Source organism: Chlorocebus sabaeus, chromosome 20, assembly GCF_047675955.1.
Source record: "Chlorocebus sabaeus isolate Y175 chromosome 20, mChlSab1.0.hap1, whole genome shotgun sequence".
NCBI lineage: Eukaryota > Metazoa > Chordata > Mammalia > Primates > Cercopithecidae > Chlorocebus > Chlorocebus sabaeus.
This window is the reverse complement of record NC_132923.1, coordinates 126,587,852-126,610,050: the sequence shown is the minus strand read 5'-3', so window position 1 is coordinate 126,610,050 and position 22,199 is coordinate 126,587,852. Positions and strand designations below refer to the sequence as shown.

Genomic DNA, 22,199 nt, shown 5'->3' with positions numbered 1-22,199 from the left:
CGCCGGTCCCAGGGCCATCAGAGGGCGCTCGGTGTCCCTGCAGCCCCCCCGCAGAAGCCCCGCTCCCCGGCTCCTCCTGCGATTGGCTGGCCGCCCCGAGCTCTGTGCTTTGATTGGTCACCGCCCGCGTCCGTCGCGGGCGCCGGGGCGGGCCGAGGTGACGCGCAGCCGCCCCGCTCGGGGCGGTGTCCCGCGCCGGCGACTGCGGGCGGAGTTTCGCTAGGACCTACGCGGGGCAGTCTGACGGCAGCGGTCCTGGGAGGCGCCCGCGCGCGTCGGAGCCGCTCCCCGTCCTCCGCAGCCGTCACCGCCGGCCGTCGCCGCGCCCTGGCCTCCCGCCCTCGCGCACTCCTGCCCGCCGCCCACCTCCCACCTCAATGCGGTGCCGGGCTGCTGCGTGATGGGGCTGCGGAGCGGCGCCCTGCGGCTCGCGGCGGCAGCTGCTCGCGCTGAGGTGCGTCGGTGCCCGGCTCCCCGCGCCGCCGCGCGCCGCGGCTCCTGTTGATCCGGTCCGCCCGTCGGTCTGCAGCGCGGCTGAGGTAAGGCGGCGGGGCGGGCAGCGGTTGACGCCGCGGCCGCCGGGGCGGGGAGGGGGCTGCTCCCGCGGGTAGGAGCGGCGGGGCCGGGGTCCGGGCGGGGTCTGAGGGGAGGTAGCGCGGGGCGGGCGCCGGGTGCGGGAGCCTCGTCCTCGGGGGAGGGGACCCCTCCCTAGGCCAGCCGCGAGTCCCGGGCTGGCGTCCAGCGGCCGGCGGGGGCCCACGCAGTGCCCCGCACCGGCCCTCCGTTTCCCCCGCGCTGCCAGGCCCCGGCTGTGTCTAGCGCTCGCCAGATCCGCCGCTGCCTGGCCCTTCTCTGGGCTCCGCGCACGTTGCAGCCCAGGGGGACGGCTCTGCTCCGTTTGAAGCCATCGTTTCTCATTTCCCCTCTCCCCTTTCCCCCTTTATGGTGGGCATCGGGCTTCGGCTGGGAATGTGGCTATGCCCTTTTGCCAGATGGAGATAGGAAAGGTAATCGCTTGGCGCTGGGGGAGCCGAGGGCTGGAGGCCTGGAAAGAGGGGTGCGATGGGAAGGGAGGGGGCTTGTTGGATGCTGGCCGGGTGTGAGGAAGGCTGGTGTGGTCTCGGCATTCAGCCGATTGGGATTACTCGGGCAGCCATATTGGGAGGATGAGCTGACAAATCCTTTAGGAGCCAAGTCCAGTTGCTGGAAGGCACCGAGTGACAGCCCTGGCAGCTTTCAGGGTGACTAGCCAGACCAGAAGCCAAGCTGTGGGGGTTGGGAGGCTGCTTGAGCAAGCTAGTCATTGTTCGTGCAGCACAAAACATTCCCGCCCCTAACGCCAGAATGGAGCTTCCAGATCACTTTTTTTTCCCCCTTGATTGCTAAATTAGCTTCCAAGGTAAACTGCCCTCAAGATTCCATTCTCGTTGGGGTGAAATTCCGTGTTTCTCTATTCATCTTCTGCGTCCAGTGCGGGGGCTGTGGAAGGCCCGCTGATGCTTTCCATGTGCATAGGCCGATCTGAGGATTGCTGAGGTCGCTGTGTCAGTATGGAGACCTCGAGTAGCCATAGAGCATTGGATGGATAGATTTTCAGAGTCGCTCAACTTGCACAGAAGAAGTAAACCAGAGTATTCTGATAGCGGGCGAGGCTAGTGACGGCATTTCTGAGGATGCAGGCTGTCATCTTTGTGGAATCTCGAGGTAGCTGAAATTAGATTGTCAACATATCCCTTGCTCATATCTCTTACTGCTCCGGGCAGCTGTTCTGCCACCATTGAACATTCCGCTTTGTGTCATGATGTGCCTGTCTGAGTCTGATGAAAGTGTGCTGATGAGATCTGAATAACTCTTAAGAGGTAATATCATGGTGGATATTTTATTTAAAGGCTGGCATTTTGTCTCCTGAGTTTAGTCATAACAAAATCTTGTTCTTGTGTTCCTCTAAGAAGTGAGGTGGTGTTTTCTGATTAAGTTGGTATGGTTGTTGGATTATAGAGCAAGTGGAGCTGTGAATGTACCGTTTGAGGGTGGAATATGAGAATTGCACATAGGTTGTTGGTATTGTAAAGCAGGTCTGGAGACGATCAATAACTGGGTTCAGCATGAGTCTGTAGATCTGTTCTTTCCTACATCCTAGATGTGGACAGGACCTGGAGAGATGGCATGCCTGCTTTCTTCTTTGTGGCCTTTGCTTTCATTCAAGTTCAACTTGTTAATAAATTCTCATAACTTCTCAGGTTGAGCTATGTAAAAAATTTTGGGCTGGGTGCGGTGGCTCATGCCTTGTAATCCCAACACTTTGGGAGGCTGAGACAGGAGGATTCCTTGAGCTCAGGAGTTCGAGACCACCCTGGATAACACAGTGGGACTCTGTTTCTACAAAAATAAATGAATAAATAAATACCTGGGTATGGTGGCTCATGCCTGTATTCCCAGCTATTTGGGAGGCTGAGGTGGGAGGATTGTTTGAGGCCAGCCTGGGCAACAGCAAGACCCTGGCTCAAAAAATATATATATACACACATATATATGTATATATATATTTTCACACACACATATGTATATATATTTATATATATACACACATATATATGAAATATTTCGAAGTTTTTAATTTTTCGAGTTACTTTATTAGTATAAAGAGCTGAACATTTTTGATTAACAATAAGTTCAGCATTTGGTAAAATCAGACCTGATTGTGAATCTGATACGGAGGCTAGATTTTATGAGTATGTGTAGCTCTGCTCTGATGAGCGTTTTTCCAAAATGTATCCAATTAAGTACAGCTTTTAAGGCTTAGAACAGACTGTTTTTCCTTTTCAAGACCAGATATGAATGCACTTTTCCTTTTTTCTCTCTTTCTTCTTTCCCATTTTGATTTTGTGCAGGGAATAAGTGTCCAAGAAAGTCTGCCAATGGAGTCTTTCTTAAGGCCAAAGCTTTTTAGCCCATTTTCCCACTGTGGTCTTGTCCTGGGTACAAAGTAAAGGACAATGGGCCCCCTGCCTTCCTGTTTGTAATCCCCTTCCCACGCTGCTAATCATAGTAGATCTTTTCCAGGAGGAAGCATATCCTTTTGGTCTTGTAAACTAACATGATATAATTTCATAATGCTCTAAAGTTAAAGATATTTTATGTCTATTTCATGTATTTCTCTTTGAAAGATGGCCTCGTTTGAATAGATACTGGTGAATATCTGGATTCCATGAAAGAGTGTGAATAAATATACACACTTCTTGAACTTTTTTTATGCAGCTTATCAGGGTAGAAGTGAAATTAAACAGAAGTGACTGTGGTAGGAAAAACCTGCAAAAGGTGTCTTAGGCCGGCTGCAGTGGCTCACATCTGTAATCCCAGTGCTTTGGGAGGCTGAGGCGGGAGGATTGCTTCACATCAAGAGTTTGAGACAAGCCTTGGACAACAGAGCAGGACCCCCACCTCTACCAAAAAAAAAAAAGGGCTGGGTGTGGGTGGTGTGTGTTTGTAGTCCTAGTGCCTCGGGGGCTGAGTTGGGAGGATGGCTTGAGTTTGAGATTACAGTGAGCTATGACAGTGCCATTGCACTTCACTCTGGGCTCAGACCTTGCTTGCTAAAAATAAAAAGATGCCTTGGACTTCTCGGAGTTGAACTGTTTGGTTAGTGGGCCACTGATTCATTGATGCTCTTTTACTGTAGGCATTACCCATTAACTGAGGGTGCATGTAGAGATTTAGTTCATTACCTTCAAGGAACTCACACTTTACCATTTCTTTCCTTTTTTTTTTTTTTTTTTTCAAACACAGAGTCTTGCCCGGTTGCCCAGGCTGGAGTGCAATGGCATGATCTCAGCCCACTGCAACCTCCGCCTCCCGGGTTCAAATGATTCTCCTGCCTCAGCCTCCCGAGTAGCTGGGATTACAGGCACCCGCCACCATGCCCAGCTAATTTTTGTATTTTTTGTACAGATGGGGTTTCACCATGTTGGCCAGGCAGGTCTCGAACTCCTGACCTTGTGATCCGCCTGCCTCGGCCTCCCAAAGTGCTAGGATTACAGGCATGAGCCACTGCACCCTGCCTTTTTTTTTTTTGCGGGGGGGATGGAGTCTTGCTCTGTCGCCCAAGCTGGAGTGCCATGGTGCCATCTTGACTCACTGCAACCTCCACCTCCTGGGTTCAAGCGATTCTCCTGACTCAGCCTCCTGAGCAGCTGGGACTACATGTGTGTACCAACACGCCCAGCTAATTTTTGTATTTTTAGTAGAGATGGGGTTTCACAGTATTGGCCAGGCTGATCTTGAACTCCTGACCTTGTGATCCACCTGCCTCTGCCTCCCAAAGTGTTGGGATTACAGGCGTGAGCCACCGTGCTCGGGCTACCATTTGTATATAGAAACGGTGAGATAAAGTTAACTCCAACTCCTTTTCATTTTCATACAATTTAGTGTCCTGATACGGTTTCCGTGATTTCTAGTCAGAGCATTTTCAAAATTCTTTGTAATGTTGTATATACATAATATTGTAGTTATTATCGAATACTTAGTACTTAACGATTGTCTTGTGGTTTTTTGGTATATGTGTTTTAAGTTACACGATTGTAAATGTTTGATGGATTTTAAAATATTTTTTATATGGAATATCACATTGTTTATACCGAAGCATATAATTCAACCATACTATCCTCTACCAATGCCCTTTTTTTTTTCCCCTTGAGACAGGGTCTTACTGTATTGCTGGAGTGCAGTGGCTCAGTCATGGCTCACTGCAGCCTTGACCTCCTGGGCTCAGGTGATCCTCCTGTCTCAGACTCCCGAGTAGCTGGGACTACAGGCATGCGCTACTATGCCCAGCTAATTTTTAAATTTTTGTAGAGATGGAGGTCTTACTATATTGCCCAGCCTGGTCTTGAACTCCTGAGCTCAAGTGATCCACCTCAGCCTTCCAAAGTGGTGGGATTATAGGCATGAGCCACTGTGCCCAGCCCCATTGCTCTTTTTGATTCCTGTGTTGTTGACTGAGTTCTCTCTTTCATCCAGATTTTTGACATCATCTTGGCAGATGTCAATGACTGTATAAACAATAACAGACACAACAATAGTGATAAAATAGCTTGCTTACTCATATTGAACACTTTCTGTGTGCCAGGCTTTTTTCTAAGCACTTTACATTTATTAACTAATTTAATCCTAATAGCAGCCGTATGAAGTAGATACTATTATTATTCCCATTTTACAATGAAAATAAAACAGGCCAACCGACTTCCCCAAGATCTTCAGTATTAGTAAGTAGCCACTATGCTGAATTTGCTTTGTAACTACCCTTAACTGTAAAATTTCTTGAATTCAGCTCAAGCAAACATTGGCTTCATTGTGTTCCACTTGTTTAGTATTATGGCCACATCTTTTAACTTGTCATCATGTTAAGGTCTCAAATTTACCTTCAAGTCTTAAACTGTGATAATTGATAGCTTTCACTTTCTAATCACTTTATGCGTGTTCTCCCACCCTAAGTCTCCTAATGCATCAGTCTCTTCCAGATTTTACTACTTTTACTTCCTTTTCTATACTACAACCTCTGGGTTGCATTGCTTGCAGTTTTTATTCTTTCTTTTTTCTTTTTTTTTTTTTGAGACAGAGTCTCGCTCTGTCCCCCAGGCTAGAGTGCAGTGGCCGGATCTCAGCTCGCTACAAGCTCCGCCTCTCGAGTTCACGCCATTCTCCTACCTCAGCCTCCTGAGTAGCTGGGACTACAGGCGCCCGCCACCGCGCCCGGCTAATTTTTGGATTTTTTTTAGTAGAGACGGGGTTTCACCGTGTTAGCCAGGCCGCTCCCAAACTCCTGACCTCAGGTGATCCGCCTGCCTCGGCCTTCCAAAATGTTGGGAATACAGGCGTGAGCCATTGTGCCCGGCCTTTTCCACTGTTCTTGAGCACATCAGGCACAGTCCTACCATAGGGCTCTTGCTCTTACTCTTCCTTTTTCTTTTTCTTTTTTTTTGAGATAGAGTCTTGCTGGGTCTCCCAGGCTGGGGTGCAGAGGTGCCATCTCGGCTTACCGCAACCTCCGCCTCCTGGGTTCAAGCAATTCTCCTGCCTCAGCCTCCTGAGCAACTGGGATGGTAGGCACCTGCCACCACACTTGGCTAATTTTGTGTTTTTAGTAGAGGCGGCGTTTCACCATGTTGGCCAGGCTGGTCTCGAACTTCTGGCCTCAGGTGATCTGCCTGCCTCAGCTTTCCAGAGTGCTGAGATTACAGGTGTGAGCCACCGCACCCGGCTGCTCTTACTCTTTCTTCTGCCTGGAATACTTTTTCCCTGAGATCTGCTTGGCTAACTCCTTCACTTCTTTCAAGTCTGCTTAAATCTCAGCACGTCAGCAGGCCCACCCTGACCTCATTTATGCACCTACACAGCACTCCTTCCCACCACACTCTTGATCCCCCCGACTTTGCTGTACTCCTCCATCATGCTGATTACATTCCTGATTCTCTATAGGGATTTATTGTTTTTAATGTCCTCCCTTTCCCTACTAGAATGTACATTCCTCCATAGCAAGGAGGTTTATCTTTTTTGTTCGCTGATTATTTTTCCCAGGAACAGCCTGTTGCATTGTAGGCACCCAGTAAATAGCTATTGAATAAAGTATAGACACGTGCAGTCTTTCCAATATAAATAAAGGGCTGGGGGGAGGAAAAGCCCTCCTTTGTTTCTGTTCCTTCCAGTAAAATCCTTCATTCCTATTTGCTGTCTCCTGCTCATCGTAGCTCGGCTCTGACAGTATTATGGATACTGGCATTTCCCACTTCCACGCCAACCCACTACAGACTGGCTTCAGTGTCCCCTCCTGCCCCCCACTTCATGGATATTGCCCTTGCTCTGGTTTCCATCCTTTATTGCCGAAACCAGGAGGCACACTTCACACTTTTGCAGTACTAAGTATGTTACTCATTTCATTTTTTCCTTCCTTGAACGTTTGGCTACTCTGTGGGCTGGTTTCAGTCTTCTGAACCTGCTGTTTTTCTGGCCACTCGCATGGCTATTAAATACGTTCAACACAAATCTTTGTGCAACTTTTTTTTTTTTTGAGGCAGAGTCTCGCTCTGTTGTCCAGGCTGGAGTGCAGTGGTGTGACCTCGGCTCACTGCAACCTTCATCTCCCTGGTTCAGTTGATTCTCCTGCCTCAACCTCCTGGGTAGCTGGGATTATAGGCATGTGCCACCACACCCAGCTAATTTTTGTATTTTTAGTAGAGATGGGGTTTCACATGTTGGCCAGACTGGTCTCGAACTCCTGACCTCAAGTGATCCATCAGCTTTGGCCTCCCAAAGTGCTGGGATTACAGGCATGAACCACGATGCCCATGCGATCTTTGTGTAACTTTTAAAAGCTTGCTCTGTTGTTTGGTTTTATTTGTTTTTAGGAACTAGAACTTTGACTACACGACATATTTACAGTGTTAAATATAGCAGAATAGGCTGTTACAGGAAGTTTTTATTTATTTATAATTTATATCAGTTACTACTTCTAGAAAGGATTTGAGCAGCTTACCACAAATATATACAGTGAAGCTATTAAAATATAAATAAGAAGTAAAAATTTATGTAACAAGAAAAAGTAAATGTATAGTTTGCCTAGGCTAATGTGGTTATTGTAATTTAATTTGGAAGCATGGAATTTAATGCAAAAAGGGAAAGATAAATTGTACAATTTTCATTCTGGTAAATGAAAGCCTAATAGTTTGTCAAGAGAAACATTTTTTCTTAGTATTAAATTCTAAAGAGAAAGCGTTCTAAGAGAAAGTTGTTATAAACATTCTGATATAAAGAGATATGTACGGCCGGGTGTGGTGGCTCACACCTGTAATCCCAGCACTTATGGAGGCTGAGGCTGGTGCATCACTGAGGTTAGGAGTTTGAGACCAGCCTGATCAACATGGAGAAACCCCGTTTCTACTAAAAATACAAAATTAGCTGGGTTTGGTGGTGCATGCCTGTAATCCCAGCTACTCGGGAGACTGAGGCAGGAGAATCACTTGAACCTGGGAGGTGGCAGTTGCAGTGAGCCGAGATCGTGCCATTGCACTCCAGCCTGGGCAACAAGAGCAAGACTCCATCTTAAAAATAAAAAGTAAAGAGATACGTACTAGGGCTGGGGACAGTGGCTCACACCTGTAATCCCAGCACTTTGGGAGGCCGAGATGAGAGGATCACTTGCGCCTAGTAGTTCGAGATGAGCTTGGGCAGTGAAGCAAGATCTCACCTCTATTAAAAATAAATTCGGTGACTGGGTGCGGTGGCTCATGCCTATAATCCCAGCACTTTGGGAGGCTGAGGCAGGTGGATCACCTGAGGTCAGGAGTTCGAGACCAGCCTGACCAACATGGAGAAACTCCATCTCTACTAAAAATACAAAATTAGCTGGGTGTGGTGGCACATGCCTGTAATCCCAGCTACTCGGGAGGCTGAGGCAGGAGAATCATTTGAACCTGGGAGGCAGAGGTTGTGGTCAGTCCAGATCACGAGCCATTGCACTCCAGCCTGGGCAACAAGAATGAAACTCCATCTCAAAAACAGTGGTGGCATGTGCCTGTAGTCCTAATAACTCCAGAAGCTGAAGGAGGAGGCTTGCTTGAGCCTGGGAGATTGAGGCTGCAGTGAACTGTGATTGTTCCACTGTATTCCAGCCTGGGCAACAGAGTGAGACCCCGTCTCAATAAACAGATAGATAGATAGATAGATAGATAGATAGATAGAGGCTGCAGTGAACTGTAATTGTTCTACTGTGTTCCAGCCTGGGCAACAGAGTGAGACCCTGTCTCAATAAATAGATAGATAGATAGATAGATAGATAGATAGATAGATATAAGATAGATAGATATGTACTAAATGTTTTCAATAGCTTCTGTAAGTAAAAGAAATAAATGTTTTTCAAATACCTTTAAAAAATAAGTAAAAAATAAACAGGGCAGTGATGCATGCCTGTAGCATGCAGCTACTCCTGAGGCTGAGGTGGGAGGGTTGCTTGAACCATGGAGTTTGAGGCTGCCATGAGCTACGATCACAACACTGCACTCCAACCTGGGCAGTGAAAAAGTGAGACCCCTTTTCTTTCTTTCTTTTTTTCTTTTTTGAGATGGAGTTTCACTCTTGTCGCCCAGGCTGTAGTGCAGTGGTACCATCTTGGTTTACTGCAACCTCTACCTTCCAGGTTCAAGCGATTCTCCTGCCTCAGCTTTCTGAGTAGCTGGGATTACAGCTGCCTGTCACCAAGCCTAGCTAATTTTTGTACTTTTAGTAGAGATGGAATTTCATCATATTGGCCAGGATGGTCTCGAACTCCTGACCTCAAGTGATCCACCTGCCTCGGCCTCCCAAAGTGCTGAGATTACAGGCATGAGCCACTGTGCCTGGCCAGATAGTAGTTAAAACATTTGGGGAGCGTGATTGAGCCTGTTTAGCCATATTGGAGATTGAAAATCTGATGTGTTGGGCCGGGCGCGGTGGCTCAAGCCTGTAATCCCAGCACTTTGGGAGGCCGAGACGGGCGGATCACGAGGTCAGGAGATCAAGACCATCCTGGCTAACACGGTGAAACCCCGTGTCTACTAAAAATAATACAAAAAACTAGCCGGGCGAGGTGGTGGCGCCTGTAGTCCCAGCTACTTGGGAGGCTGAGGCAGGAGAATGGCGTAAACCCAGGAAGCGGAGCTTGCAGTGAGCTGAGATCCGGCCACTGCACTCCAGCCTGGGCGACAGAGCGAGACTCCGTCTCAAAAAAAAAAAAAAAAAAAAAAAAAAAAGAAAATCTGATGTGTCAGGAGACTATTCTTGTATAGCCTGATCCTTGGATTGGGTTAGAATACAGAAAGAAGATTGTTTTTTTTTTTTTTTTTTTTTTTTTGAGATGGAGGCTCTCTCTGTCTCTCAGGCTGGAGTGTAATGGTGCGATCTTGGCTCACTGCAACCTCCACCTCCGAGGTTCAAGCAATTCTCCTGCCTCAGCCTTCTGAGTAGCTGGGATTACAGGCATGTGCCACCTCGCCCAGCTGATTTTTGTATTTTTAGCAGAGACGGGATTTCAGCATGTTGGCCAGGCTGGTCTCAAACTCCTGACCTCAAATGATCCATCCACTTCAGCCTCCCAAAGGACTGGGATTACAGGCATGAGCTATCGCACCTGGCCTGCTTTTCTAATATATGATTCATTTTGAACTTCCACAGCATGGCCCATGGTTAACTTTTATCCATAGAGTCAAAAATCAAGAATAAATAGTGACTACACACAGACACACACGCACACACACCAATTCTTAAAATGTGGGGGGCCATTTTATCAGTATATCCATTGTCAGCAGCACAGTGTTTGGTCCGAAAATCTGCTTGGTCTTCATGGGAAGTATTGGACTAAGAGACACAAAATGTGATATAAGGAGGACTTCATCATAGCATCTCAAAAGGAGATCTCTAGCTACAAAAATTTATTTTGGGGTACCTATTCATTCTTTAAATTGCAATTAATGCTTTAAAACGTAATTCAGAGGAAGAGATTATCTTTTAAATAGCTACTTGTTACAAATTGGTTTTTGTATGACAAACTGTGCTAATATTGAATTAATTAATTAATTAATTTAGACAGTGTCTCATTCTGTCGCCCAGGTTGGAGTGCAGTGGTGCAATCTTGGCTCACTGCAACCTCCGCCTCCCAGGTTCAAGCGATTCTCATACCTCAGCCTCCCGAGTAGCTGGGATTACAGGCATGCGCCACCATGCCTGGCTAATTCTAATATGGAATTTAAAAGACTACATTTCTGCTTAATTCTAACAAACGTACTGAATTAAAGTATCAGTATATGAGAGGTAAGGGAATTACTGACTGCAACATAGGGGCAGAATGTAATAAATGGAAAAGTGAGGAATCAGTAGAGCAGTTTTATGGAGCAAAGGGAAAAAAGGTATGCCGTTTTACTCAGAAAAGCAGATGGATATTAAGAAATGAATTAATGCTTCCTGCTCCATGGTCTCATTTGACCTTGTCCTTGAAAGATGTGGACTTGTAATAGGTTGAGAGGGGAGATTGGGCTTCTAGGAATCCATGTGTGTAGTGTAGGAAGGTGGTAGCTAGTGGAGAAGGCTTAGAGTCAGGCAGGGAAAGCTGAGACAGGGGAAGTAGGTTGGATTGTGGAGGCCCTTGAACTTTTAGGTTATGCTCTGAGGCTGTGGCATCCACCTGAAGGTTTTTAAGGAGAGGCAATGGCATGAACTGATCATATTTTAAAGAATATAATCCTGGCTGTTTCTATAGAAAAGGGATGTTACAAACACAAACCAACCAAAAAACTATTATTATTTCATTCTTGTTTATCACTTTGCTGAAAGATTGATTTGAGTCTTCTCCTTAGATTCCTTATAATCCAAAGTGCCTTTGAGGGCAATTGGGAATTCCACAAGATCAAAATTAAGCAATTGGGCAAAAATTGAGAAAAATTCAAATGAATTAGACCTAAATGTTTTATTGTCTCTTTAATGTTAGTGAATGCTTCTGGAATTTTTGCTCCATTCCACTTTCCTAATGCTTCTAATTGTATGTCATAAGGAAAAGTGGTCAGAGGAACAGTTTAGAACTCAGGCTGTGTAAGTGATTTAGAGTATGTATGGTTACCTTTTCTACCTGTCTTTCTGCTTTGGTTTTCAAAACTTGGAAGATGTATTGTTTTGCTAATTATTGAGAAGTGTTGTTTTCCTTTAACTTCTTAAAAATACTCTGTAGGCTGGGTGCGGTGGCTCACGCCTGTAATCCCAGCACTTTGGGAGGCCGAGGCGGACGGATCACGAGGTCAGGAGTTTGAGACCAGCCTGGCCAACATAGTGAAACCCTGTCTCTACTAAAAATACAAAAATTAGCCAGGTGTGGTGGAACATACCTGTAGTCCCAGCTACTTGGGAGACTGAGGCAGGAGAATCACTTGAACCTGGGAGGTAGAGGTTGCAGTGAGCCGAGATGGCTGTTGCACTCCATCTAGTCTGGGTGACAGAGCAAGACTCTGTCTCAGAAACAAAACAAAACCACAAAACAAAAAACACCTCTTTAAAATTATTGTTTCTCACTGGGTTTTAAACTTGATTTCAGACTTACGTAAGTAATTCTTTAAAGGAGTAGGAAGTTTTGAAGCTGTAAGTCTTTGATGGATGTCTATTATAATAGAGATACTGTTTATTGTAGTAGAGAAGTAACAGAATAACTTTCTGTAGTCCACTTAACTGTAGCTTCCAGTGACTGGATAAAATTTTCACAAAATTTTGAAGATGGTTTCAAGTTTTCTTTTTTTAGACGGAATCTTGCTCTGTTGCCGGACTGGAGTACAGTGGTATGATCTCAGCTCACTGCAACCTTCGCCTCCTGGGTTTAAGCAATTCTCCTGCCTCAGCTTCCCAAGTAGCTAGGACTACAGGCACGTGCCACCACACCCAGCTGGTTTTTGTATTTCTAGTAGAGACAGGGTTTCACCACGTTGGCCAGGATGGTGTTGATCTCTTGACCTCATGATCCGCCCACCTCGGCCTCCCAAAGTGCTGGGATTACAGGCGTGAGCCACTGTGCCCGGCCTGAAGGTTTTACCAGGAGAAAGTAAAATCAGAAAAAATATTTAGGTTTAGGTTGTTTTGGGAAAATAATTAGATATAAACTTCTAAAAAGGATAGATGTTATTAGTACACCACAATGTCCGGCTAATTTTTGTGTGTTTTTTTTTTTTTTTTTTTTGTAGAAATAGGGTTTCACATGTTGCCTAGGCTGGTCTTGAACTCCTGGGCTCAAGCCATCTGCCTGCCCTGGCCTCCCAAAGTGCTGGGATTACAGGCGTGAGCCGCTACGCCCAGCTTGTTTTGTGTTTTTTTTTTTTTTTTTTTTTTTTTGAGACGGAGTCTCCCTCTGTAGCCCAGGCTGGAGTGCAGTGGCCGGATCTCAGCTCACTGCAAGCTCCGCCTCCCAGGTTTACGCCGTTCTCCTGCCTCAGCCTCCCGAGTAGCTGGGATTACAGGCGCCCGCCAACTCACCTGGCTATTTTTTTGTATTTTTAGTAGAGACGGGGTTTCACCGTATTAGCCAGGATGGTCTCGATCTCCTGACCTCGTGATCCGCCCGTCTCAGCCTCCCAAAGTGCTGGGATTACAGGCTTGAGCCACCGCGCCCGGCCTGTTTTGTGTTTTTTAAGAGATGTTGTTGGCTCTGTTGTCCAAACTGGAGTGCAGTACTGGAATCATGGCTAATTGCAGCCTCCAACTCCTGGGCTCAAGTGATTTATCCACCTCAGCCTCTTGAGTAGCTGAGATTACCGGTGCATGCCACCATACCCAGCTAATTGAAGCAAAAATGCTTTTTGGTGGAGAGTGTCTCAATATGTTGCCCAGGCTGGTCTTGAACTTCTGGCCTCAAGCGATTCTTTCACTTCAGCCTCCTAAAGTGTTGGAATTACAGGTGTGAGGCACCATGCCTGGCCCCAATTTATGTTTTTTATTTAATGCTATTTAAATGTTAGTTTGTTGACATCCAATAAATAGGAATTCAACCAAAAAGATTAACTATTGTATTCAAGACCCATCCTGTGTTGTAGGGCAGCTGTCCCCATTATTTTCGGCCCCAGGGACTGGTTTTGTGGAAGACAGTTTTTCCATGGACGGGTTGGGGGGATGGTCTCAGGATGAAACTGTTCCACCTCAGATCATCAGGCGTTAAGATTCTCATAAGGAGCGTGTAACCTAGATCCCTCACATGCACGGTTCACAGTAAGGTTTGCACTTCTATGAGACTCTGATGCCACCACTGATCTCACAGGAGGAGGAGCTCAGGCAATAATGCTCACTTGCCCACCGCTCACCTCCTGCTGTGTGGTCTGGTTTTTAACAGGTCAGAGACCTGTACCACTCTGTGGCCTGGGGGTTGAGGACCCCTCTTGTAGGGGATTAGAAACTTGACTAAGGCCTGGTGTGGTGGGACGTGCCTTGTAGTTCCAGCTACTTGAGGCTGAGGCTGCAGTGAGCTGAGATGATTCCACTGTACTCTAGTCTGGCTGGACAGAGTGAGGCCTTGTCTCAAATAAACAAACAAAAAATTAGCCGGGCATGGTGGTGCACGCCTGTAGCTCCAGCTGCTCGGGAAACTGAGGCAAGAGAGTCACTTGAGCCTGGCAGGTTGAGGCTGCAGTGAGCCATGATTCCCTTGACAGAGCAAGACTCTGTCTGAAAAAAACAACAAAACAACAAAAAGAGTAATTTATTCTGCCTTGAGCAAGGTCAATGATTTGAAAAGTATTAAATAGAGAAGCAATTGTATTTGGTTTTGGGGTTGGGAGAATCTATCAAGACTTTAGACGGGAGCAAGTGAGAAGGTCCTGGAAGAATAAACTGGAATTTGAAAAGAGTAAGACGAAGGACACAGTGGGGAAAGGGAAAGTTGGAGCAAAAACACAGGGGCAGAAAAACTTGGGATGCATTCTGGAAGCCCTCTGGTGGGTGGTTGTAAAAGAATGTGGCTGGAAGGCAGTGTTCATGTGGGCTTGTAAAAATAGGTGGTTTATGTTGCAGAACACTTTGAATGCCATTGTGGGGAGTTCAGTCATTGCTTGGTAGACAGGAGGGGAACTTGGAGGATTTTGAAGTGGACAGTGATGGAAATAGATCGGTACTTCAGGAAAGTGAATCTTGGCAGTATTGTGTGGTACAGATAGGGCAAATGAAAAGGGATAATTCATCTAATTGGGTAACTGTGGTAAAGATAATAAAAAGATTTTTAAAAAAGAAAATGGGGATATCGTGTAGTATGGATAGGGTAGGAAGAAGAGAGAAAGCTGGTTAAGAAGGCCTTGGGTGAGAAGTATTGAAAGCCCAAGAGGTAATGGTGGTGGTAGAAATGGAGAGATTTTATAGATATGTCATGTAATTTAGTGACTGATTAGATGGATAGACAAAGCAAGCTTTTAGCCTGTGTGAGAACAGCAGAATGGTGAGAACATTAAAAAGAAATAGAAAGGAGGTCAAAGAGCTGATACTGTTTGCGGGAGAGAGGGTTTGGCTTTAGTTTGTGAGACTGAATGAAATGCTGGAAGGATAGCTAGGTAGAGGAGTCAGGTAGTCTGTAGAAAAAGGTATGTATGGGGACATTCGGTCTTAGAGATGTTAATGTTTTGGTTCATAGTTACAAATATGTAGTACTTTATATCTAAAGCCCACCAAGGAGGTTTCAGCCTTTCTTGTTTGTAACATTCAGCACTTTGGTAGGTCCTAGGTAGAATACAAAAGAAAAAAGTTTTGTTTTGTTTTTTAAAATTTAAATGTCTACGGTATTCAACAACTATCAACATTTTGGCAATCTTGTTCTGTCATCCCCTAACAAATTCCTTAATATCATCTAATACCCAGCCTATCTTCAGACTACCCTGATTATCTAAAAAATGTATTTTTAGGCTGGGTGTAGTGGTTCACACCTGTAATCCCAGCACTCGAAGGCCGAGGCTGTAAGATTGCATGAGTCCAGGAGTTCGAGACCAGCCTGGGCAACATAGCAAAACCCTGTCCCTACTAAAAATACAAAAGCTAGCCAGGTGTGGTGGCATGTGCCTGTAATCCCAGCTACTTGGGAGGCTGAGGTGGGAGAATCACCTGAGCCCAGGAGGTCAAGGCTGCAGTGAGCTGAGATCATATCCCTGCACTCCCTCCCCAGCCTGGGCAACCAGAGTGAGACCCTGTCTCAAAAACAAACAAACAGCCGGGCGCGGTGGCTCAAGCCTGTAATACCAGCACTTTGGGAGGCCGAGACGGGCGGATCACGAGGTCAGGAGATCGAGACCATCCTGACTAACACGGTGAAACCCCGTCTCTACTAAAAAATACAAAAAACTAGCCGGGCGTGGTGGCGGCGCCTGTAGTCCCAGCTACTCGGGAGGCTGAGGCAGGAGAATGGCGTAAACCCGGGAGGCGGAGCTTGCAGTGAGCTGAGATCCGGCCACTGCACTCCAGCCTGGGCGACAGAGCCAGACTCCGTCTCAAAAAACAAACAAACAAACAAACAAACAAACAAAAACATTGTATTTGGTTGATAAATAATACAAGTCTCTCTTTTCTTTTTTTTTTTTTGAGACAGAGTCTCGCTCTCTCACCAGGCTGGAGTGCAGTGTTAACGATCTTGGCTCGCTGCAACCTCTGCCTCCCAGTTTCAAACAATTCTCCTGCCTCAGCTCCCAAGTAGCTGGGATTACAGGTGCATGTCACCACATTCGGCTAATTTTTGTATTTTAGTAGAGATGGGGTTTCACCATGTTGACCAGGATGGTCTCGATCTTTTGACCCCATGATCCACCCATCTCAGCCTCCCAAAGTGCCAGGATGACAGGCATGAGCCACTATGCCTGGCCCACAAGCCCAGGGTTATAAAACCCTATCTCCCCGATTATGCTGTTTGAAGAAACTGGTTGATTTGTTCTGTAGATTGTTTCATATACTGAATTTGCCTGTTTACATCTTTGATGTGTCATCTAAGTTGCTTCTTTCCTCCCTACATGTCTTCTAAACCGGTAGTCAGATCTAAAGCTTGATTTTATTCAGGGTTTGGTTTTTTAAAAAAGTTTTTATTTTAAGAGGAGTAGGGCAAGAATACTTACTAAGCTGTGTATTTCCTTTGTTCAAGACCAGCCTGGCCAATATGGTGAAACCCCATCTCTACTAAAAACACACAAATTAGCCCGGTGTTGTGTTGGGCACCTGTAATCCCAGCTACTCGGGAGGCTGAGGCAGGAGAATCGCTTGAACCTGTGAGGTTGAGGCTGCACTGAGCCAAGATCTTGCCACTGCACTTCAGCCTGGGTGATAAGAGCGAAACTTCGTCTCAAAAAAAAAAAAAAAAAGTTGGGAAAAGGCAACATTCTATAATTCTTTCATTTCTTCTGCATTTATTAGCTAGAATTTTTCTGTAAAGAACTTAACCTCGGCCAGGTGCGGTGGCTTACACCTATAATCCTAGCACTTTGGGAGACGGAGGCAGGCGGATCACCTGAGGTCAGGAGTTTGAGACCAGCCTGGCCGACATTGTGAAACCCCATCTCTACTAAAACTACAAAAATTACCTGGGCGTGGTGGTGGGCTTCTGTAATCCCAGCTACTCAGGAGGCTAAGGCATGAGAATTGCTTGAATCCAGGAGAAGGCGGTTGCGGTGAGCTAAGATCATGTCATTGCACTCCAGCCCGACTTGGGTGACAGAGTGAGACTCCATCTCAAAAAAAAGAAAAGAAAAGAAAAGAAAAGAAAAAAAGAACTTACCCTCATTGACTATTTGCTTATCCTGGATATTTTATACAGGCTATACAGAGTAAATGTATGCTTCCTTCTGTTTTATTTGCTGTTTTCAGGATAATGCGTCTTTTTCTCTCTGTAACCATTGATCTATTAATGAAGTTTTTTTTTAAAGAAGTATTGTAAACTTACGAATTTATAGATTTGGTTTTTAAAAACCAATTTGCAGTCATTTTTTCCATGTTAGGAACAAGAGAACGTTCTTGCTATTGGAAGTGACGTTGAAAGTCACGCTTTAGAGGGGTTGATCTTGCAACAGGGTTAAACAGTGGTTTAAAGCAGTGCTTCTTAGCTGGGTATTTGTTTTGTCTTTGTTTTGTTTTGTTTTGTTTTGTTTTGTTTTGTTTTTGAGACGGAGTCTTGCTCTGTCGCCCGAGCTGGAGTGCAGTGGCCGGATCTCAGCTCACTGCAAGCTCCGCCTCCCGGGTTTAGGCCATTCTCCTGCCTCAGCCTCCCGAGTAGCTGGGACTACAGGCACCAGCCACCTCGCCCGGCTAGCTTTTTGTATTTTTTAGTAGAGACGGGGTTTCACCGTGTTAGCCAGGATGGTCTCGAACTCCTGACCTCATGATCCGCCCGTCTCAGCCTCCCAAAGTGCTGGGATTACAGGCTTGAGCCACCGCGCCCGGCCTTAGCTGGGTATTTGTAACACAATCTTTGAAAATTAGCCCAAATCAACAAATCCATATCTGGGGCCCATCTGGAAACTGTTGAATACCAGACTGGGAGAGCCTAGACTCCTTTATTTTTCAAAAGACCCCCGTGTCATTCTGTTTCATAGAACTCTGTTTAAGGACTATTGGATCAAAGATTAAAAGCTCAAACAACAGTCCAGCTATTACAAGTATCCTAGGTATGTGGTAGTAAGGACATAGATTGAGGTAATGTCAGTGGGAATGAGAGGAAGGAAGGGATAGAATAAAGCAACTTTATATCTTAAAAGTTTCCATATGGTATTTTGTGAATAATGTTGGTAATAATACAAGGTTTCAAAGGGTAGTGACAAAGATGACTCCAACATTTATGGTATTGGGGTTTGGGAGAGTACTGTTGATAGACAAGGGTAGATTGGCAGAGATTGCTAGTTTAGGGGAGAAGATAATGGGTTTTTGGACAAGAGGAGAGTTAAGATGATGGCTGTATTTCAAAGGGAGCTCTGGGAGGTTGGAATGTGTTTTATGTTTTGCTTTTTCTGAATGCATCATTCATTCTCTCGGCATAGTACTCAACTAGTGAATATAAGTCATGCTATATTGATTGGGAAGGTTAATAAATGCTAAGTTCTCATTTGATACATGTAATAATAAAAATATTTGATATTTAAATAAAGAACCATCAGTTTAATGTAAAATAAAATGGGAAACAGACTAGAAAAAACATTGTAGCAAATGGAAAAAGATTGATATAAAAATATGTAAACATTTGAAAAAAAATCAGTAAACTGGACGAAGGACTTAAACAGATAATTCTCACAACTGGGAAATATATTTCATTAATTCATTTCATCAACATTTACTGAACTCTTATGTCAGGTACTGTTGTAAGTGCTAGTCAGCAAGATAGGAGATCTCTGAGCATTCTAGTGGTGGAGTGAGAGACTGTGAAATATAGACAATAGACATGCTTCAAAAAACAAGAATTTCAAATAGCGATGATGCTATTAAGAAAATTAGGGGCCAGATGTGGTGGCTCACACCTGTAATCCCAGCACTTTAGAAGGCTGAGGCAGGAGTTTGAGAACAGACTGGGCAACATAACAAGACTTTGTCTCTACAAATAAAATAAAATATTAGTTAGGTGTGTTGGTGTGTGCCTGTAGTCGCAGCTATTTGGGAGGCTGAGGTGAGAGGATCACTTGAGCCCAGGAGTTAAAGGTTACAGTGAGCTATGATTGTGCCACTCTACGGTAGCCTGGACAGGTAGGGCATTGAGGTAGAGAGTGACTTTGGTTTTTATTTTATTTATTTTTCCTTTTCTTGGGAACACATCGGTTATAGTGTTGTGTAGTTGGAGGTTAGCATTCCTAATTATCTGGAAAAAATGTTGGTCAGATACGTTCTGTAATGGTTCCTGATAATTGGATTCGTAATTACTTTTCTTTTTTAGATTTTTCCTTTGTTTGGTTATTCTTGAAAAAGATTCTATATTGGATAGAGTGTAGAGTTTTTTCTGACTAGAAAACTTGGTTGTTTCTTTTCTTTCTTTTTTTTTTTTTTGAGATGGAGTCTCACTCTGTGGCCCAGGCTGGAGTGCGTTGGGGCAATCTCAGTTTACTGCAACCTCTACCTCCTGGGTTCAAGCGATTCTCCTGCCTCAGCCTCCCGAGTAGCTGGGATTACAGGTGTGTGCCACCACGCCTGGCTAATTTTTGTATTTTTAGTAGAGATGGGGTTTTACCATGTTGGCCAGTCTGGTCTTGAACTCCTGACCTCAAGTAATCCACCTGCCTTGGCCTCCCAAAGTGCTGGGATTACAGGCGTGAGCCACCGCACCCTGCCGGTTGTTTCTTACAGAAGTTACTTACTTGGATTCTTTTCACACAGTAGTGTTGGCTTTGTTCTATTGGGAGGAAACTATTCCTCTAAAAAATGTTCACATTTTTCCTATTACTTCATTCAGTAGTGAAATGTAATGATTTGACTCTGCCATGAGTCAGTGATATATCTGAGGGATCTTCGAAGTTAAAGGAAATTGGCTGGGCGCAGTGGCTTACGCTTGTAATCCCTGCACTTTGGGAGCCCGAGGCAGGTGAATGTGAGGTGAGGAGTTCGAAACTGGCCTGGTTGATGTGGTGAAACCCCATCTCTACTAAAAATACAAAAATTAGCTGGGCGTGGTGGCGCACACTGGTAATCTAATCCCAGCTACTCGGGAGGCTGAGGCAGGAGAATTGTTGAATCTGGGAGGCAGAGGTTGCAGTGAGCCAAGGTTGTGACATTGCACTCCAGCCTGGGTGACGAGCAAAACTCCATCTTAAAAAAACACAAAAGCAAAGAAAACCCAGAAGTGAGAAGAAATCACTGCATAGTTAAAGGAATTGAGTAGAAAGTGTCTTTGTCTTTTGCTGTTTAATTACACAGTATATACATCATGTAACCAAATGTTTCAAACTATAATTAACGTATAGAGAGTTCAGCGCACTTTTTTTTTTTTTTTTTTGAGATGGTGTCTTGCCTTGTTGCCCAGGCTGGAGTACAGTGGTACCATCTCAGGCTCATTGCAGCCTCCACCTCCCAGGTTCAAGCGATTCTCCTGCCTCAGCCTCCCTAGTAGCTGGGATCACAGGCGCACACCACCATGCCTGGCTAATTTTTGTATTTTTAGTAGAGATGGGGTTTTACCATGTTGGCCAGGCTGGTCTTGAACTCCTGACCTCAAGTGATCACCCAGCTTGACTTCCCAAAGTGCTGGGATTAGAGGCATGAGCCACCACGTCTGGCCCAACGCCCTTCTTTAAAGAGAAGTAGTAAGTGATTTGCCCATGGAAAGTTATCTGTTTAAGGAACTTCTTTAGCAAATAAACATTTTATGTTTTCATTTATTATTGAAGATTGATCCAGAAACACACAGAGAGAGAGATACGTGTTACTTTTTAGTTATGTTTTTTATTAATAAGTAGAGACTTTTTAAAGAAGGAGATAATAGAAAAGGGAAACAAATTTTAGTCTTTAATTTTCTATTTAATAATTTACTGTTGGGAATATAAGATTTGTAGGGGAGGCCAGGCACAGTGGTGTGTACCTGTCGTCCGAGCTACTTGGGAGACTGAGGCAGGAGGATCACTTGAACCCTGGAGTTCAAAAACCAACATAACAAGACCCCGTCTCTTGAAAAACAAAACAAAACAAACAAAAAAAGATTTGCATGGGAGAAATGGGATGAACATCGTTTTTATAAATGGAAATAGAACTAAGATGGTAGTTCTTATGCTTAAGTTAGCCCATGCTTGCTTTAATTTTGACTACCTCATATGGAATTTTTTTCTTTTCAGAGGAAACTTGGCTATAACTTCAAAAGAAGATTTGGTTCTTTATTTCTGGACTGCATATATATAACAAGGCCATTAAAATGTCGGGAGCCTCAGTGAAGGTGGCTGTCCGGGTAAGGCCCTTCAATTCTCGAGAGACCAGCAAGGAATCCAAATGCATCATTCAGATGCAAGGCAACTCGACCAGTGAGTACATGTTGTTTTCTCTCAGCTGTGTATCTTACTTTCCTTTCTTCCTTTCCCTATCTTCTTGCTGTGTTCAGAATAGATGAACATTTGTATGTTAACACTTTGAACTTTGCTATTGTGAATGATCCATTGAATGTTTTCCCCTCTGTGGTGTTTGTTGTAGTATATTTAAATATGGACTATAATTTTATCCCGTACAATTGAGAAACCCTGAATAACTGAACTAATTTAGCAAGTGTTTATGCTTATTAAATTGAAATTTTAATGATAATAAAGGTATAAACAGTGCTTTTTGCTGAGTCCTAATGTGAAATATACCTATCGAGGCTGCAAGATTCATTGTTTTTCTTTTTAGATTTTAAATGATACTTGATTTTGCCAAGATGATCTGACAAGTTTTCAGTGATTTTGAGTTGAGGATATAATATATAGTAAACTTACACATTATTACTAAAATTATCAGTAATTGCTTCATAGTTTGTTTCTCTGCAGAATTGCTTAGGGAAAAAATGAATTAAGTTGTTTCTTTTATACCTGCACTACCAAATTTCTTGATATGGGTCCATAGGCAAATTATCAGTTAAAATAGAGGTAGGCTCTACTGTCTTTAAATCTGTAATTTTGTGATACAGAAGAATCATCACCCTTTCAGGCACAAGTTACTGCTGAAGTACACATTCTAACCTCATGAGCTTGTGCTCC

At 44.6% G+C, this 22,199-nt stretch overlaps 1 protein-coding gene across 8 annotated transcripts in view; it reads left to right on the top strand.

Annotated features, from left to right (window-relative positions):
- Positions 1 to 206: 206 nt before the first annotated feature.
- The window catches only part of KIF1B (kinesin family member 1B), a 176,229-nt gene continuing 154,236 nt past the window's right edge, over positions 207 to 22,199 (top strand). For 5 of the 8 annotated variants that reach the window (XM_073007848.1, XM_007980610.3, XM_007980607.3 and 2 more), the window contains exons 1-2: positions 208 to 539; positions 21,312 to 21,494. In XM_073007848.1, coding sequence (XP_072863949.1) covers positions 21,389 to 21,494 — 106 coding nt within the window. In that variant the 5' untranslated portion in view covers positions 208 to 539; positions 21,312 to 21,388. Of the gene's footprint in view, positions 540 to 21,311; positions 21,495 to 22,199 lie in introns of all 8 variants that reach the window. The other 3 variants (XM_073007847.1, XM_007980611.3, XM_007980614.3) reach the window with 3 other exon arrangements.